The 18,068-nt window shown below is 38.3% G+C and overlaps 1 protein-coding gene and 1 long non-coding RNA gene across 2 annotated transcripts in view; both read left to right on the top strand.

Annotated features, from left to right (window-relative positions):
• The window catches only part of LOC115764942, a 62,934-nt gene that overhangs the window by 22,476 nt on the left and 22,390 nt on the right, over positions 1-18,068 (top strand). Inside the window, exon 2 of the long non-coding RNA XR_004018065.1 lies at positions 496-546. This is a non-coding gene — a long non-coding RNA (uncharacterized LOC115764942). The remainder of the gene's footprint in view (positions 1-495; positions 547-18,068) is intronic.
• Positions 16,917-17,746, top strand: LOC115764941 (coiled-coil-helix-coiled-coil-helix domain-containing protein 10, mitochondrial-like). Its single transcript, XM_030708258.1, has one exon. The coding sequence runs from the start codon at positions 17,066-17,068 to the stop codon at positions 17,546-17,548; it is 483 nt and encodes a 160-aa protein (XP_030564118.1). The 5' UTR covers positions 16,917-17,065; the 3' UTR covers positions 17,549-17,746.

The raw sequence follows: 18,068 nt of genomic DNA, 5'->3' as shown, positions 1-18,068 counted from the left end.
TCTTCCATATTGTTGCTTTGCTTAATGCTAGTTCGGATTTTATGTATCTACAGTGCGTAAGACTATTTCGTACCCAATCCTATTTCAGTTTCCCAATTCAATTGCATTTTTAATAGCAAGCAAACCAGGAAAAAGTAGTTTTAATGAAATTCATGAAAACTTTTTAAATCTTTAAATTTGAAGACAGATGTCAAAAATTTAAATTGACATGTCAAGCTGATTATTAAGTCAGAAAAAAAGGAGCTTAAATAAATATTTTTCAAAATAAAATTAATAATCCGAAAATTCAATCAATGAAATATACAAATATTTAAAAGTGAATAATTTACATCTACTTTCATATTAGTTTTAATTTATTGGCAGGCATTTACTTTTTTTTATTTACTGAAAGATAAATTTCTTTCGTATCAAAATAATTCTGTTTCAATTTTATACCATAAAAAATTCTATTTCATTTTAATTCTTATACTATATTTGTTGGTGTCTTTTTTGCAGTCTGTTAAAACTGAACTCAACTCAAGCAGAAGGCCACTTCAGGACCTTGGGGTAAGTGTATGATTTTTGGCTATGAATTATTTGATGCTCATGTTTGATATTCGCATTTGAGAGATTTCTAAAAATTCAACTGTGCAGAAATTTGACTCTAGATTAGGCGATAAAAATGCGCATTAAGCTGTCTGGAAGAGATAACTTCATATGAATTTATTGACATTTGTGTCCTGACTGCTGGTCAGTTCTCTGGGGCTCCATTTGGGCTCCTCTTTCATATACATACATATCACTTATATATTTATACATTACTTTTTTGCTCTGGGCCAAGTGGGCGTGCAGTCAGGCATGAAAAGGCCAACATCCGCTGCGGCTAATGTGCTGTCATTTGTATGGTGAGGATGGAGGGAATTGTGTTGACTGGATTTTGGTACCTTTGTGGCATGAAAAGAAAATACATAAATAAATGAGCTACGTGCTGGGGATTTGCAATCGATTGTCGGTATTTTCTTTTGTCATAATCAATCCTGCGCCAATGATTTATGCAAACGAATTTTGGTCTTTCAACGGGCCGAGCAATAGTCAAAAAGAAAAGAAAAAAGAATTTCGGCCTGAATTGCGCTTAAAACCATGTGGTTGCGCTTCATAAATTTATTTATTCATTTGGTTTTATGCCCTGTACGTAGCAAAGGAGTATCATAAGATTGGTCAGGCAGTGAAAGGTATAAAATGAATTAGCGATTGTCCAGTCGATTTAGCTAGATCCATTATTAAGTATAACCAATGATATTATATATATTAACATTATATATAGTTAATTTTCTGTTCATACATTTTCTTTATATCATATGCATATGGTTTTTTAATTTATTTAATTTGATTAAGGTTGATTTTAAAATTAAAGACACATATTTATATTTTATTTAATTTGCGTTAAAAACAGGATAGCTTTCCGTTCAGCATTCTCGAGTAAAATACGTCTAGTTTTTTATTATTGTTTTGTTGCCTTTTTTTGCCGTTGACTTTGCTGTGGTCAGACGTCGTTTTTTGGTTAATTATTCAAACCGAAGCGAGTGCTGCAGGTTGCCCAGCGGTTGCGGTTACTGCAGCGCAACCAGAGGGAGGAAGGGCATGCAGGGTGCCAGTAAGCGACAGCATTTAAATGGCTCCCAGCATGTGGCAGGACGCTTTCGTGTGACGCTTCATGTGCTCGAAAATTGCACAAAACCGAGTGAATGTGTAAAAAGTGTTGCTCGCTTTTCAGCGTCGAGCTGCTTGTCAACAGGTTCGTTGAGCTAAGAATTACGATTCAGGACGGCTATATGGCTTGACCAGTTCGTTTTGCGATTGGAGCTTGTTTACTCTAGATCTTCATGCTAGGCCATTTCTCTGTGTTAGTGTGTGTATATTTGTGTGCGTGTGTGCGTGTGTGTGGGGCGTATCCTGTGGCTGTTTACAAAGGTGTCTGTCATTCAGACGTTCACTGGTCAGGCGTCTGCAGCCCGCAATAGACAAGCTATTCACATCCTGTGACCACTTCCTGTCGCCGGCAGCTCGCCTGTTTGCCTGCCGACCGGCGCTTGGTGCCTGCCGCCTGACTGTCAAACGTACTTTGCAGCCTTAGCTTTAGAGCTCGTTCTTTGCGCCCACTGGCCCCTTTAGTGGGAGTTCCTGGGCTCCATTGTTCGCTCACGACGCGCCTCAGCATTCATATGACTGCTCATGCCCGGCTCTCAGCCAAGAGTCATTTTGACGCCAGGACGAAGCCGTGTCAGCCGTCCAAGCTGGCAAACGAAGCATAAACTAAGCGCTCCTTTAATGTTACTGCAAGTATCTGAGTATGGGCTTGTATGTGTGTGTGTGTGCGTGTGTGTTGGAGAGTGTGTGCGCCAGTTCACAAGAAATCAAGCGTAATGAAGCCCAGTAGCAGCACAAGCCGCACTTATTCAGCAAAATTGCAAAGCTGGCACAAGTTCATGTTTATGCTCTCATTCTCAGCCGGTGTCCCACCTCTGTCTCTTCAGCTTGTTGTTGTTATTGTTATTGTGCTCATAGAACACTCGAGCGGATGATAATAGATACGCATGTACTGGTCGATAGAACGCTACGCTTGGGCCGTCCACAGCTTTTGAGACTTGCCGATTGGGTGCTTCAAAATGGGTAAATGAGCTTCGCTAAGTAATCCACTCGATGTCCAATTAGCGCCCTTAGCGCCCCTAAAGCGCCTTTGTACACTTTTATTAACAAAGGCATTCAAGTGCTGGCTTTAATAGATTTTCCGTTTCTAATTGATTTTTGAATTGACTGCTAAAGTGCCAAGAACGGGTAAGGCAAATCGCTAAAGCATCAGGCGAAAATCAAAAGAAAAGGATAAATGGGCAAAACTAGTTAAATAGGGGCGCCAATGAAAATCATTTTCAATGATAAGTTTATTTGAAAGCTCTTTTCAAATTCTGCGCAATTGACTTTTAAAGAAGTGGGTTGATTTACTTGAATAAAGTGAATTAACGCAAGTTGAATGTGGTTTTTTAATGCTAGGAAACTCTTAAATATCTAGTCCCAAGTTCGAGGTCACCCCTTACATGAAGATTTAGTCGGAATTAATAAAAAGAAAAGTTTATGGATGTGAGGGCAGCTAAAGGAATTACCACAGACTCTAGTGTATATTCTTAAGTTATATATTTAGCTCAAACTTAATAAAACAAATGTGCGAATAGAAATATACATTAGATATAAGTTATTTCCTCTTTGTCTCGACAACATATAGAGTTCTTTATAATTATAATCTGTAAATACAAAAGAGTTTATCCCTTTGGAATGACTAACTGATTGGTGATCAATGCACAGCCCAAACGGTAAGGGCTAAGAAGGAGCCATTTTTCCAGCAGCTTCCTTTTAGGTCGAAAGTGAATTTGAGAAGTCTAACTAGCTAGCAGGAGGTCGCCGGTTCAAAACTTTGAGGAAATAATAAGAAATAATGAAATAAAGAACCAAATACCCTTGTACTTTAAGCACGAGGTACCACAAATTTTGTATGTATATAATTACAAAATTAAAGCTTTAAATATGACAACTTACAATTTGCACCACTTGGTGCTTAAATTGGATATAAAAGCTTGAGCTTGAATAATTGCTTCAAAAATAATTTGTAGTTGTTGCTTTAGGCCATTCCGCTGAGATTCTGTGCTGATGAGTCAGCTGTGCGAAGATTTTTTTTTATAAAATAATACCTAATACAAAGAGCTTTATATAAATATAAGAATACCACATGACTCTCACCATTTGGTATTTTTCACCCTAGTATTAATGCTACTAACAATGTTTACATATGCCTTGAATAAATTACACAAGTGAATCATTAAATAAAAGTACCACAGGGCGTATGCGTATCATTATTATTATTATTGTTATGTGCATTATTGCGGCAGAGCATTAACATCAACAACAACGACATAAAAACCCATAGCATTAAAAATCAACGTCTAATTGCCATAAAATAATAAAAACAACAAACATTTGAAGCGCCTGCATGAAGAACTTTACCTTTAGCAACAACAGAGCCAAATAAGAAGAAGAAAAGAAACTCAGAGCAGAAACAACAGTAAAATCAAAGGCAAAACACAAAATGGCTGCAGGAAATGATGTGACGTGACGCGCGGCTTTTGTTTATGTCGGCTGCTGCTGCTGCTTCTTCTTTTTCAACTGCTGCTGCCCTTTGCTGTCCGCAATAACGACAACCACAATAACAACAATATGAACAGCCCTAATAGCAATAACAACATAACTTTTACAACAAATATCAACAAAGGTAGCCAGGTCGAAGAGGGGCAGATGAGAGGGACGCCGCAGTCACAGCGTCATTGAAATTGTCTTCGTTTATTATTATTCCATAAACAACAGAACTTGCCACGGTTCAACTCGAGTCGCTGCGCCTCGTTTCAACCTTTGCCATTTGTCTCTTCCTTTGGTTGTTTTATAGTGCGTTTTCATAACCTGCCCCCATTGCAAAAGGATAATGGGGTATACAAGTTTTGTGCAAATGTATGAAACAGTATGTATGTAATATCGGAATCTAGAATATTTAACGAGCTATACGAAATATACTACGAATGAAGTCTCGTATGTGACATAATAAAAATAAAAAAATCCTATATGAAAAAGTAGATCCTCGCATTTTGACAACCACACAGTCTTGTTTGATATATCATTGAAATTTAATAAAGGTAGTGTGGGGTAAAGGAAGAAGAAACTTTTTGAAGTAGCTGGAGCCGCCGTGTCTGTGTGTATATGTATATATAGGACAAAAAAAGTTTGAATATTTGTAAAGGCAGATCAGTTCTGGGCTCAGGGTATCTCTTCGTCAGGCACTCCCGACTAGAGCACTCTTACTAAATGCTTATGAAGTCTTACGACGTGGTGCTTCTGGCACGTTCTCAAATTGTTGCCTACAGCCTCCGCTTCCGATTGCTGTCTATACAGAGTTTGTCCTGTGACTGACTGCTTATTAAAACTGAGCTCGAGGCAGTTTAAATATCTATATGACGTGCTTCATAGTAAAGTGTAGCCTTCTATAGAAACTCACATATATATGCAAATTCAGGTAGAACGTTACTTGCGATAAGAGCGAATAACAATAAGTGTAGTCGTAAATTTCAAAATGCATAAAATCATAGTTCAGGTAAAAATTATTTTTAAGCTTTTATTATAATAATATGCTTTACCATCCATTGTAGTAAGTTATAGCTTGAGACCAAAGGGAAGATACAAACAAATTATATAGTATGCTCACATTCTAGTTGCATTAATGATATCTTCAACATAACTACCATCTAAAGGATTGCTTTTCTACATAATTGGGGCGTTTTCATTCTTTGAAATAAATTTGCTTAAATTAATCGTGGTGGTTAAATTATGATGATTGTGTTTCACTTCAGCGATTTATTTCATCGCTTCATTCTAGTATTCCTCTGCGACTACACCTTGTTTAGTTATCGATTAATGACCTGTATTAAACAACTTTCATTTTTCATATTTTCCGGTATCTGACTTTACTACTATTATAATCCGCTGACTAATTTGATTTGTACTCAACGTGTTAGATTATGAGTCAAGTAGCTCTATGACCTCAGCTCTATAATCTCAAGCATTAGGCTTATCATAATAATAGCCGTTATCAGCTGAGTGCACATTAAGCCGAACGGTTAACAAAATATTATCATGCTGTTTGATTTCTGTTCGAAACTTTTTGTGATTTTCGATGAGCTCACTTAAGTTAAACTGTGGGAAAATAATACCAAAACAAAGACATAAATATTTATACGCTTTCGAGCGGCCTTAAAATAAATGCTTACAACATTCAACTAGTCTCTGAGGTCTCTCAAAAAGTCCGTGGTCAAGTGTCTTTTGAGTACGTCGTATATTGGCACACATTTTGATGCTTTTGTTGCATTTCGCTTGTGGGCATTAGCTTAACAAGTAGACAGCTTAAATTGAATGCCTTTTTCACATTTGCGATCCACCCACACACACAGCCACACACGCCTATTTAAAAGGAAAACCACATTTGTTTTTTTGGGTCATTTTCAAAGCACTCGACGGTTTCGAGTGATTTTAATATGTACTCGAAATAAATTTGTGAAATTTCGTGTGTGCGCGACACTTTTTGTGCGTTATCAAAGCGATTGGAAAACAATTACACTTCTGACATTAATGGAGCATGCTCTTGACGCCGGCAGCAACAATACTAAGTTAAAACGCTTAAAGCAAGATTGCACTACTAACTAATACCCTGTAGCTGAGCCTGTACATACTTATCACATATGTACCCTTCCTGTCGCTCACTGTAAAAACTATTTTAATTTTGTAAGGACTGAAACATCTCAAAAATAAATTTATATTTATTTTTGATTAGTATCAACAGCCATTCCGTCTGTCCAACTGTCTCTTTCTGCGCAAGTTTGTCTCTCAGCTTAAAAGATTTGGTTATAACAATTAGATCGTCTTTCTGTTGCATGTGGTACTTATATCGGAGTTGGCCGGATCGGATCATTCTATCGGAAATCTGACATAGGAAATCGATTGAAAATTAAGTTCTTGTATGACAATCTTTTTAATTGTTCAAGCTTTTATTAGTTTTTACTTTACTAGTTTCACTATGCGTCACATACAGTAATATAATCCTCAATATAATCCTTTAGACTTCCAACTAGTATATGAGTAAATGGGAAGACTAGGTCAAAAATGGTTATATAGTAAGCGAAAATTGATTTACTTAGCTTTAGCTTTAGCTTTACTGTTTCCTATATTGTTTCTTTCATGTTTTCGAAAATCATCTGATTTTTAAGTATATTCAGAGAACATATTTGCTAGCTTTATTTTCAATGGTTCAACATGGTTTGCTTACTTAAGATTTTCCTCAGCGTATGATACCTTTTTATATTGTTTCAAGTAGCTACAGGGTATACACCTATCACACATATCATCGTTTTTATGCATAAACTTTTGCACTTTTTTGCACACACACGCACACACAGAAGGGAGGCATACTCGCATCTGCTCTTGGCAGCCGCGTAAAACTTTCATTTGTTTACATGGCACTCTGCCTGCTGCCCGGATAACCACATCAAAAATAACGAAACAAAAAAAAACATACCACAAAAAATGTTTAAATTGATTTTCGAAATTTTTTAAATAAACAAAAACTCTGTACAGCGATTGTATTTACTTAGCGTGCAGAACAATTTACATTTATTTTATTTTTTTCATTTTCAATTTGAATTTTGCTTTTAAGGCAACCGACTTAAAGCTGTTCGCTAGGCCGAGTGTTTTGGGGCCGGGGCGCAGGCTAATGGTCGGCTTTATTAACATGATTGCCACGCCCACACAGCATCAGAATAGTGTGTGTGTGTGCTTGAGAGAAGGAAGCTTATCAATGAATCACCAAAGCGTGTGATTGATGATTGAATGTGATGAGGTGTGTATGGAAGCAAGTAAGCATATATTTAGCCGAGTATCTGCGTTTGCGATTGTGTGCATGTGTGTTGGTGTGTGGCACTCTTTAAATGTGGCTTCCGTGTCAGGGATTAGGTGCCAGCCGCCTGCGTAAAAGGCTGACAGCAGCCATATGCATGAGTGTATGTGTGTATGTGGCTGTCCCCTCATCAGCTGGCAGAAGACAGATTAAAAGTGAAGAGCTTGCAAAAATGCTGCCTGCATATGGCTCAAGTTTGCTTCAGAAATACACTATACCCTAACTTAAGTGGGGTTCATTAGCTCTGCTGCTGTGTTATCTTATGTGTTATATCGAATATAAAGTATTATATGCACATACCCATGTCATTAATTGGATGCATGCCTATACTTCTTCTTTGTAAAGTAATACCTGCTCATACCATTCAAGACGGCCTTTAATTTATTGCTTTGATTTAGCTAGATGACACAAAATTGATATGAGTTCTCATCTCAAACGCTTAAAATATCAAAACATTAAATGGATTGTAATTCCCGTTAACAAGAGAATTTCCGCTTCGTTGGCTTCATTTATCCTTGCTGCTGTTGTTGTTTGTTGTACCTGTTTGCTAAACAGGCAGCGGCAGGCATCAGCAGCTGTTTCACAGCACCCTCCACTCCAACACAGTTTCCTGTGCCCCAGCATTCCCTTTGCCTGGCATAGACCAAAATGTTTACACATACGCGCGATTTTCTTTTAACAATTCATCAATTGCGCTAAGCGGGCGCAAAAAACTTTGACACTCGACGTGTGTGTTTGGCTGTGTGTGCCTGCTATAAGGTGTGTGTGTGTGCCGGTAGGGGCTGTAGTGGGGTTGGAATTGTGTAGTAGGGTGTTGAAGGCATGTGGAAAGTTTGACAACGTCAACAGGCCCTGATTCCCGCACCTAGCAATGGCATATCAATCATCGACAAAACTGCGTGAGTGTTGCCCACAGTTTCCCCAGCCTTTTTGTGTGGGTATGTGTGTGTGTGTAGCTTTAAAATATTTATTTTACTTAACGATTTTGTTCAAGCAACGTTGAACGCTAAATACAATAACTCAAATTGATTTTGCAGCTCACACACACATTTTATTTGCATGCCTCGATGGGCATTATTCATATGTCAGTTCGGTTGGGGTGGGGATGGCAGCGTTTCGTTGTTAGGGAGATGCCAATTAGTTAAAGTTCTTAAAAAGTACAAAATATGCTTGTTAATATGTCTTCTGACTACTTCCTGCTAAGAAATTAACACAGCAAGAGATCATCAATAATGTTATTTTTGATATAAAAATAAATAACATGCATTTACAGATCCGCATTTTCGATAAAGTAGCGTTTGACCTTGCGAAGGCGTGTCAAATAAGTTCTGATAAAGATATTTGAAAATAGTTTAAAACCGATAATTAATCAAAAAGTTAGGTTAATTTTTTACGCCGGATTTTTTGATTTGCGTGTGGAATTTTCCAAATCGCTGAAACACACATTCATTAAGTGCTTATGTAGAAAAACTTAAAAGCTTAAAGCTTCAGTAAAAATCTTTTATCTCGTACTTTCTACCCAGGTAGCTTTTGTTTTGTGAAAAATGAGAAACATGTCCCAAATGATTTTTCATATAGATCCTTGCAAAAAAATCTTTGAGCTCCATTTCCACCAAGCAGGAATGGATTTTTCGAAAAGTGTGAAACACACTTCAAACGTTAAACAAAATGGTTTAATTAAAACGGTTTTCGGGATTTATACCGCCACGTCGTAACGTGCACCTTCTTTACATAATGTAACTAAAGTGAAAATTCCAGCTTTCTACCTCTTACGGTTTGGGCTATGCGTTGATCACCAATCAGTCAGTCAGTCTGTCAGAATAAACAGTTTTATATATATGCAGGTCCAAACTGATTTTAAACATACTATCTAGAAGATAATATTAAAAAGTTGCGGTTCTTTTTTTTTTTTGAAGATAGTCACATGGGCATAAAATACAGTTTGCTTCTTGCATATTTCGAAAACGGCATGAAGATACACAACGTTCTTTAGGCAATATTTTCCTAATTGACAAATTGCTTACATAGGCATTAGACACAGTTTTTTATACCCTTGCAGAGGGTATAATAATTTTGTCTCGAAATGTGTAACACCGATTCGAAATAGCCATGGCCGTCTATCCGTCTATCTGTTCTTAGGCAAACTAGTCTCCAAGTTGTAAAGCTATTGTCATGAAACTTTGCAGAAGTGCACGTTTTTCAAATTATCTTGGCCCAAATCCTCATTTATTAGTTTTTAAGTTTAAAAGTTTCCTTAAATTTATATATATACATATATATATATATATATGTGCAAAATCCTATCAATATCGGACCACTATATTATATAGCTAGGAACGACCGGTCGAAAATGGAAAACTTTTGTTTTGTTTATTAAGATATCTTGACCACTTATGCTTTAAGATATCTTGACCATTTATCTTGACATTTATGCAATATCTTACTTACATCGGAACACTATATCATATAGCTGCAAAAGGAAGAAAATTAAGTTGTTCTATGAAAAACGTTTTTGTTTTCCAAGATATCTTAACCATACTCGGCGTTAAATGTTTTCCCTGTGCTTTTTAGACACGGGATAAACACTATGAGCATTATGAAAACGTTGAGTCTGCAAGGATATTTAGTTTTCGGCGTGCCTACGATTCCCTTCTTTCTCTTATTTGTTGCATATCATGTGTATGCAATGTGACACTTTCACATGAAAGCTAAAATTAAAATTTATTTGATCCCGTTTTCAAGCATCGCACTGCAGTAAACATGGTATTAAATTAAATAAATTAAATACAAGATTTGCGCTAAATACATTGTTTTAAATATTTGCAAGGGCCATAAACAATGTTTGTTTTGTTTTTGTACATATCACGTATACGTCATGTGGCGCGCATTTATATGCTGCCCCCCCTCCAAAAATGAACTCCACAAGCATATAATTTAATTGATAAACAATATAACACGAAATTCGTTAATTTAATTAGGTGTCGCAAACACATTTTGTAGGCTTTGCGTGGGCATTTAGCCTCGAGCATTTTGCGCCTGAATAAACCAATTGGAAATTTCCATGTATTCACCAAACGGACAAAACAGGGCAGGTGCAGTTAACAGTCGATAGGCTAAAGGCTTATGGATTTATGTATTTATGAAAATTAATTAAGTAGACACCAGCAGCTTTTTATCTGTTACATCGCGAGCTAAACATCTATCAGAATAATAAAATAATATTGAAAAATCCAGGACCAAAGATTAAATTGATGGAAAGTGATGCTAATATAAGCTGAAGTGACAGGTAGCTGAGATTTATATAGTGCCGCGGTGTGCAATAAATTTGCACCGGTTGAGTGGGTAATCCAAACGCGTGCTGTGAAGTGTTTTAGCTAGGTCCATTGCGAATTCTTGTCAGCTAGCATAGGCAAGCCCAGAGTGTGCATGATTTATTTTCATTGGAAACTTCGTCTTAAACAGTGGACGTAAAACTTTTACGCCCACCCTATAAAGCAGCTGGAAAAACTGATGGGAGAATCAGCAAAGTAGCAAACTCAGCGCAAAAATTTTAATCTGCACATTACAAAGTTTTGCGAAATGAGAAAAATGAGAAGAAAGCGGCTGCGGCTGCTCCTGCTGCTTTTCCTGATGCTTGTCTGCCTGTACTTATCCTTTCGGCGCCTCTTTCGAAAATGCAGTCATTAATTTGCAGCTTACAACAGCAGCCGCAGCAGTAGCCAGCGTAGTCACCTTCGAGGCGTGGCCAGGGCGTAATATATGCAAAAAATGTAAATATAATTAAGACGCCGCCGTAATGGCCAGCCTTAAGCTTAAAAAATGACTTGGCCTGAAGCTTTGCCAGCCATCTCACATTGCTTCGGGCCATTTTTTATGTCTGCCCGCTAAAATGCCGCCCCTTCTAGCAAAATTTAATTTGTTTGCGCCGGCTCGGTGACAGTTACTTTGCCGCTACAACAAACTCAGCCAGCCGCCCCACAGTTCCAAATGGTATTTTGCCATTGCATTGGCACGCGATCATTAGTCAAGGCAACTGCTACAGCAGTGGCAGTAACAGTACCATTACCAGCAGTGAGGAGGAAACGTAGCTGCAGTCGCAGCTTCGCCTGTCACTTGATGGAAGCTCAGCATGGCAAATGAAATCGCCACCTGCCAACCGTTGCCCAATGGGTCGCAGCAGTTACAACATTTTGTTGCAATCGTTTTTGGAATGCACTTTCTGAATAATACAGAAGCGTTTGTCAAGGCTTTCAACAAATGCTTTTGTCAGCTTGAACCGGAAAAAGTAAACGATGAAACACATCATTTATTAATTGCAATGGAAATGCTATTTGCGGTTTTATTTTAAATATATATGACTAACTGAGTGCCACAGGTACTCTCCGACCTTGTGCGACCTAACTTTTTGTTTCCAACCATAGACACTACGTTTCCACATATTTCCCAACAGTGACATGTTATATAAGCTTTGTACCGCAGTTCCTATCGAGGAGGCGTGGATTTTACGAAAGGCGTGAAATACCTCACAACTGATTTTTATAAAATATAATCAAAGCATGGCTTTTAATCGGATGGGAAACAAGTTTGAAGCCGAGCGGATCAAACCTAAATCAGACTTTTTCAAAAAGTGGGAAACACGAAAAGAGCCAAACACCTTTCTTCAATGCAAACATCTTTGAAAATGATTTGAAAATCGGAGGGTAAGCAAAGCAAGTAATCCACAATTTTCAGCTCATTTAGTCTGGACAAACAGTCCTTTTCACAGAGACATACATTTTTGAAAATAACAACCTGAATAAAGAATGCTAAGTTCACAACATTATTTTCATAATTTTCGGGATATGCTTTCAACTTTCACTTTGAAGTTATAAATGTAAAATATTAACTATGCAACACGTAAAATTGCCTTTGATCATTGTCGCAAAAGTGTGGTCAAGCATTTCACGTAGCTAACATTATTAAATTTAATACTCTTTACTCCATCACAGTAAAGGTACTTTTTTAGTGTGCTGGTTGCGTGTTTGTCATGGCGTTAGCAAATTAAAAGTTTTCCCTATTCTACTTTATAGTCCCGATTAACTGGGTTTTATATATAAATAAGTTGCTCGAGTGGCAGTTTGCTAATTAGACAGCTAAAAGTTTCAGCCAGGACGAACTTCTAGTCAAAGCAAAGCAAAATTCAGCTGCAAGGGAAAGTGTTTTGCTTGTTCAACTGCCAGCTACTCTGATAGGGACTCTGACTGTTGGGTACTCTCATGTTATTGTAATCCCACTCGTTTTCTATTCTGTTATTTCTGCATTGTACTCGTGCCAGCGACATAATTATGTGCCGCCAATTTGCATTGCTCACAATACAATCGCCAGAAAAGGCCATAACAATTCAGGCACAGAGCAATGGCAATGGCGATGTCGGGAATAGCCCACTGAATGACTAGTAGCTTGGCGAATACATAATACTCTAGCCACAAGTTATTAATAAGCTACATTGAAATTATTAAATAATAATTGAGAGCCCAATCCACTTACTTTTGAGGCAGATATACTTAGTTAAATCTGATTTATTTTAACAAACTGATCATGCTTCAATTTTGGGCTTAATAATTTTATGATCTACTTTTGATGGGTTAATGGTTCTCAATTTGTGTCAATATGTGTGTATTTATATATTATATTATATTATTCATTTTATTTATTACATTTCAATTTGTATCCCAGTAGAGTTTATATTAGTCAAGTTTCTTGCTCCAATCTTTTTACACTCCAATTATTACACATGAAAGGTACACAATACCTGTCATGTGTAATAATTGGAGTTTACGGATCTTTTGTACACCCCTCTGATTTGGTTAAAGTATTTTAATCAGCTCGAATAATATATGTTTTCGTCTCACATGCGTTACACAGTGTACGATAAAATTCAAATACCCTTCCAACAGAAAAGGCATAGAAAAGATATTGTGCAGCAGTTATTTCAACACCTTTGTGGGCCACATACACACACACACAAACACACTACACACACTGACCACGATGGCTTTGGCCAATGACCAACGGTTGTCGCTTCGGGGGGCCAAGCGGCTAGTGGCAGGTGGCACGGCACGTTGCACGTAGGTGCCAGAGTGGCATGCAAAACAAACCGAAGCAAACGCCGACGCCACATTTACAAAGGCCATAGATAAAAATCTAAAGATAACGGCAAATTGCTGTGCTACAAAATCGTTAACTGTAATTTACCGCATTTCAAATGCGGCCCAGTCTTCTTCTTCTTCAGAGCCAGCGCAATTCCTTCGCCTGCAAACGGTTATGAATGCAGTCAGCTTCGACCCGGCCGCTATGTAAATTTAATTGCGTTTTCACTCCCTTACCTCCATATCTATCTCATTGTCTCCCTCTCTCTATCTCTCCGTCCCTCTCTCTCTTTTCATTTTCGCCCGTTAGACATATTTACAATTACGGCAACCGCAAACTTGGCACAAATTGCGCACATGCAATAATTGAGGCACGGAATTATGTATTATGTTGTGCCACGGAAGTGTTCACAGATTGGCCAATTGTCTAAAACCAACACTTGACTCTAATTTACAGGGTATATTCGTTATGTATTCAAAGTTTTCGTTATCTCGCAACCGCATATAGGATATTTAGCTTCGTTGTTTTTCTGTGAGCCACTTAATATTAATCATACGCCGTGTCGTTCAGCGTGCAAATACATTTGCATCCATAACTTAACCTGGCGCTTATCTCAGCTGATATGCATCTGAAGTGTGCATTTTGCTGCTATGCAAAAGTGTGAAATTTTAATTGAAATTCTTCCATTTGCTTGCGTAACACACGCACACACATGTACATACCCATGGCAACAGCTTGTTGCAAATTAGGAAATGTTCAAGTGGTTGTCAAAAGTTTAAATGTGTCAAGAGCAGCGCATCGAAAACTCTGTAAATTATAGAAACTAAAAGTAGCTAAAAAAAATATATTTGACACGGACACACGACAGACGCAATGCTCTTTAAGCATATATACATATATGTATAGTGGAAAATTTCCAACAGGTGTTTTTCGAAATTATCTCACACAAAGATGGAAAATTGGTGTAACACCAACTATTTGACGTTTTATGACTTTTAGTCTCTGTAATTTTTTCTTACAAAATGAATAGCGTTTGACAGTTTTCGCAGCAAACTCTAGTGCACACGTGAAAAGGGATTTATTTTAAAACAAATGTGATAGATCTAGTTGGCAGAAAACTGCTTGATCCGAAAAAAAGTGGAGAGATAGAAGAAATATATTTAGTTTAAAACACAGTGTCCTGCTTAGGAGCAATACAAGAAAGGTTAGCATGAACATTAAAAGCTTATACCATATACATATTTATATTTATATATCTGGGCTATATCTGGGCTATAAGCAATAAACACAACTGAAAAGCAATATCAATGGCTAATGATTTTATTTATTATACACTAGCAAATCGCGGTGTGTTTATAGCCAGTTGTATTTTGCGCTTCTTTTTATCGCATCAATTGTCTATGCGAAACAACAAAGCAGTCCCAAGTATTCATCATACGCCGCGTGGGCCTGGGCCAAATAAAAACACTGTAAATTAACGTCTGTACGAGTTCTATTTTGCATTTTGCGTCCATTCGAGCACACTTAAGGCATCTACTTTATCTGAAGTCTATCCATCTTGGGATCGGGTCGGGCAGCCGCATTTGAAAAGTGTTTCGCCGCGGTTATTGATGTTGATTGATTTATAAACATTTCAACGCCGCGGACGGGGCAAATTAAGTTGTAGCCAAAACAATAAACAAAATCAAATTAGCATTTCGCCATGTTAGCTAGGCCGGTACTGCTGCTGCTGTTGTTGTTGTTCTTGTTGTCGTTGTCGAAGACGTTGTTGTTGCTGCTGTCACACTCATAAGACAAGCTACAGACAGCAGCAGCGGGAGCTTTAATTTCCTTCAATATTCATAGCACACAGTGACTGAAAATTGTGATCGCCCACCCGCTGGTTAGCTTGGTCACAACGAGTGACTGCTGTGTTCATCTTGGAGAGGGGCGGGACCCAGCATCAATCAAGCGGCATTTGCAGACACTGCCCCCACAGTTGACGGTTCTTCAAATTTTGAAATGAAATATTCTGTTTGCCGCATTTGCTCATATGTCACTGCCTGCCCCTGCCCTAGCCACAAGCAATTGCTAACACTGTTGCTTTATGTAGCTGCCACATAAGCAGCGCTCAAATTTAAATTATACTTTACATTTTTGGTTAACAGTTTGGCTAATTCCAGTCATGTATTTTCATTTCTTGTGAAGCTGAAAACGAAAACCAAATCAAATTAGAAGCTTAGAACAAAAGCGCTTTTGCATGTTGCGCTGTAATTAAAGCATTTCCGCTGCAATTCAACATGCGGCCAAATTTCCGAGAATGAATTTGGCAGCACCTTCGAGAGGGTATAACCGACTCGAGAATGCCCTACTCAAGGCGCTAAGGGCACTTCCGTGGTAATAATAGGCAGCACAAATGTTTGTAAATTAGTAAGTGAAAGCTGTCGAATAGGAAGCTACACTCAAACTGCGTTATAGCGCTTTTTCACAGGAAAAAGATGAAGTTGGAAATCGCGCATGTCAAAGTTTGTCATAGGGAACCTCTACTCTTTAGCTAATTAAACTAATTTGCTTTGGTTAACATGAGGCATCTAGGGTATTGTGAATTGCCAGTTACAAATAGCTCACGTGCTCGAATGCCTTATTGAATTTTATTTTACAGAGGACGAGGGGAAATTTCTTTTTACTTTATTTCCCTTCACTTTTTGCCGACAAATTCATTATTGCGTCATTGTGTTCTCATAATTCGCGCTTTAAATGAAAATAAGATAAAACTAGAAACAACGGTTCTCTTCAACACACGGAAGATTAAAAACTCTTATCTTAGAAATTTTCTTACATAAGGCGTTTGGATGCGAATATATTTACAGATATGGTAGCAGAGTTGAAAAGTCAATCATAAAAGATATATAAATATATGTATAGGTATACACTTTATGTACACATATACACATGTACACATATTATTGTCAGATATCGTGACAAAGTTGTAATACCCTCGAAAGGGGCATAAAAACCCTGCATTTCATTCTGTAAAAGCTGCTGCTGCTGCAGCTGCAGTTGGCGACCGCCAGGTGGCGCTCGGGGTCGTGCACGTTGGTAATTAACCAGTTTGGGCCTTTGGACCCAGTTGCTGCACTGCCAATGCTATATAAATTAGTTGGCTGGCGAAAAAGCTGACAAACGCCAAATGCCGAGTCCTTGGGGAAATTTAAAAACACACACACACCCATACATTTGTTCACATGGGTTAGTAAATTTTAAATCAGCTTAGTTGCCGTTGGCTTTAAATTCAGTTTGTGCTACATTCGAAAGTTTGCTTACACAAAACTAGATTCAAAATTATCTCTAAGATCGGCAGATAACAGAAACAAAATTTGCTCAGATTTTTATCTGCTTGCCCAGATACATACTTCATAATTCTCAGCTTGGACGAAGATGCCGCGTCAACGCTCGGGTGGTGCCACATCCAAGTCTTCAGCCAGAAGCAGCAGCAGCAGCAGTCGCAGCGGTTTCACTCCGTTTACTGGCGCCTCTAACAGCAGAAATCTGCCAGCTGTGCAGCCCAAAAAGGAGAACAAGCCGGATCCAGCACCAGCTCCTGCTGCAGCTCCCAGCTCCGGGCGTTCCACAAGCGATGTGATGAAGGATATGGCAGCCACGGCGGCTGGTGTAGCCGTTGGCTCTGCTGTGGGTCATGCCGTGGGCGCTGGAATAACTGGTGCATTTAGTGGACGTGGCCAGGCGGCAACTGAGCAGCCGGCAGCACAGAGCAAACCACGCAGCGAACTGGTGGAGGAGGGTCCTTGTGCCGCCGAGATCCGCCAGTTCCTCAAGTGCAGCGAGGAGAACAGCGATCTGACCGTCTGTCAGGACTTTAATGAGGCTATGAAAAGATGTCGCCAACGCTACAATATTTAAGTTTTTGAATGGCATGGACAATTGATAGGGAGGTATAGAAAGAGAGGGGAAGATTAGGAAGGAAGATTCGCTTTAAATAATTCTAAATTTTGCAAATATTTCAAGGTTGCCAATCAATTAAACAATGTTTTGGGGTTATAACAAAAATTTGTTTGTATTCAAAATATGAGGTTCTATAAAGGGGACAAAAAAAATGGATTTTATTATGTTTTATTTTTGCATCCTTGATAAAAATATTGTTCCTTTAATTATAGCTTCGGGCATTATCAAAATTGTATTTTGTGAAAGCCAACGGCTGGCAATTAAAATATTTTATGTGTCGCACACGCATTGCCCTTTTCACTGTCACGCTTTGCTGCTGCCCCCTGCAAGCCCCACGACAGTTCACAACCAGCCCAATTTATTTTTTAACACTCTTCAACTGACTGCTGCATATCCTTGAAACCCTTTGTTTTGCCTTCACATGCGCATTCAGATCTGTGCTCTGGTATTCATACCCTATGCATGGGGTATTATCAGT

Source organism: Drosophila novamexicana, unplaced genomic scaffold, assembly GCF_003285875.2.
Source record: "Drosophila novamexicana strain 15010-1031.04,08,12 unplaced genomic scaffold, DnovRS2.1 tig00000877-arrow-arrow-pilon, whole genome shotgun sequence".
In the NCBI taxonomy this organism is placed as follows: Eukaryota; Metazoa; Arthropoda; class Insecta; order Diptera; family Drosophilidae; genus Drosophila; species Drosophila novamexicana.
The sequence above is the reverse complement of the archived record's forward strand: the minus strand, read 5'-3'. Positions and strand labels throughout refer to the sequence as shown.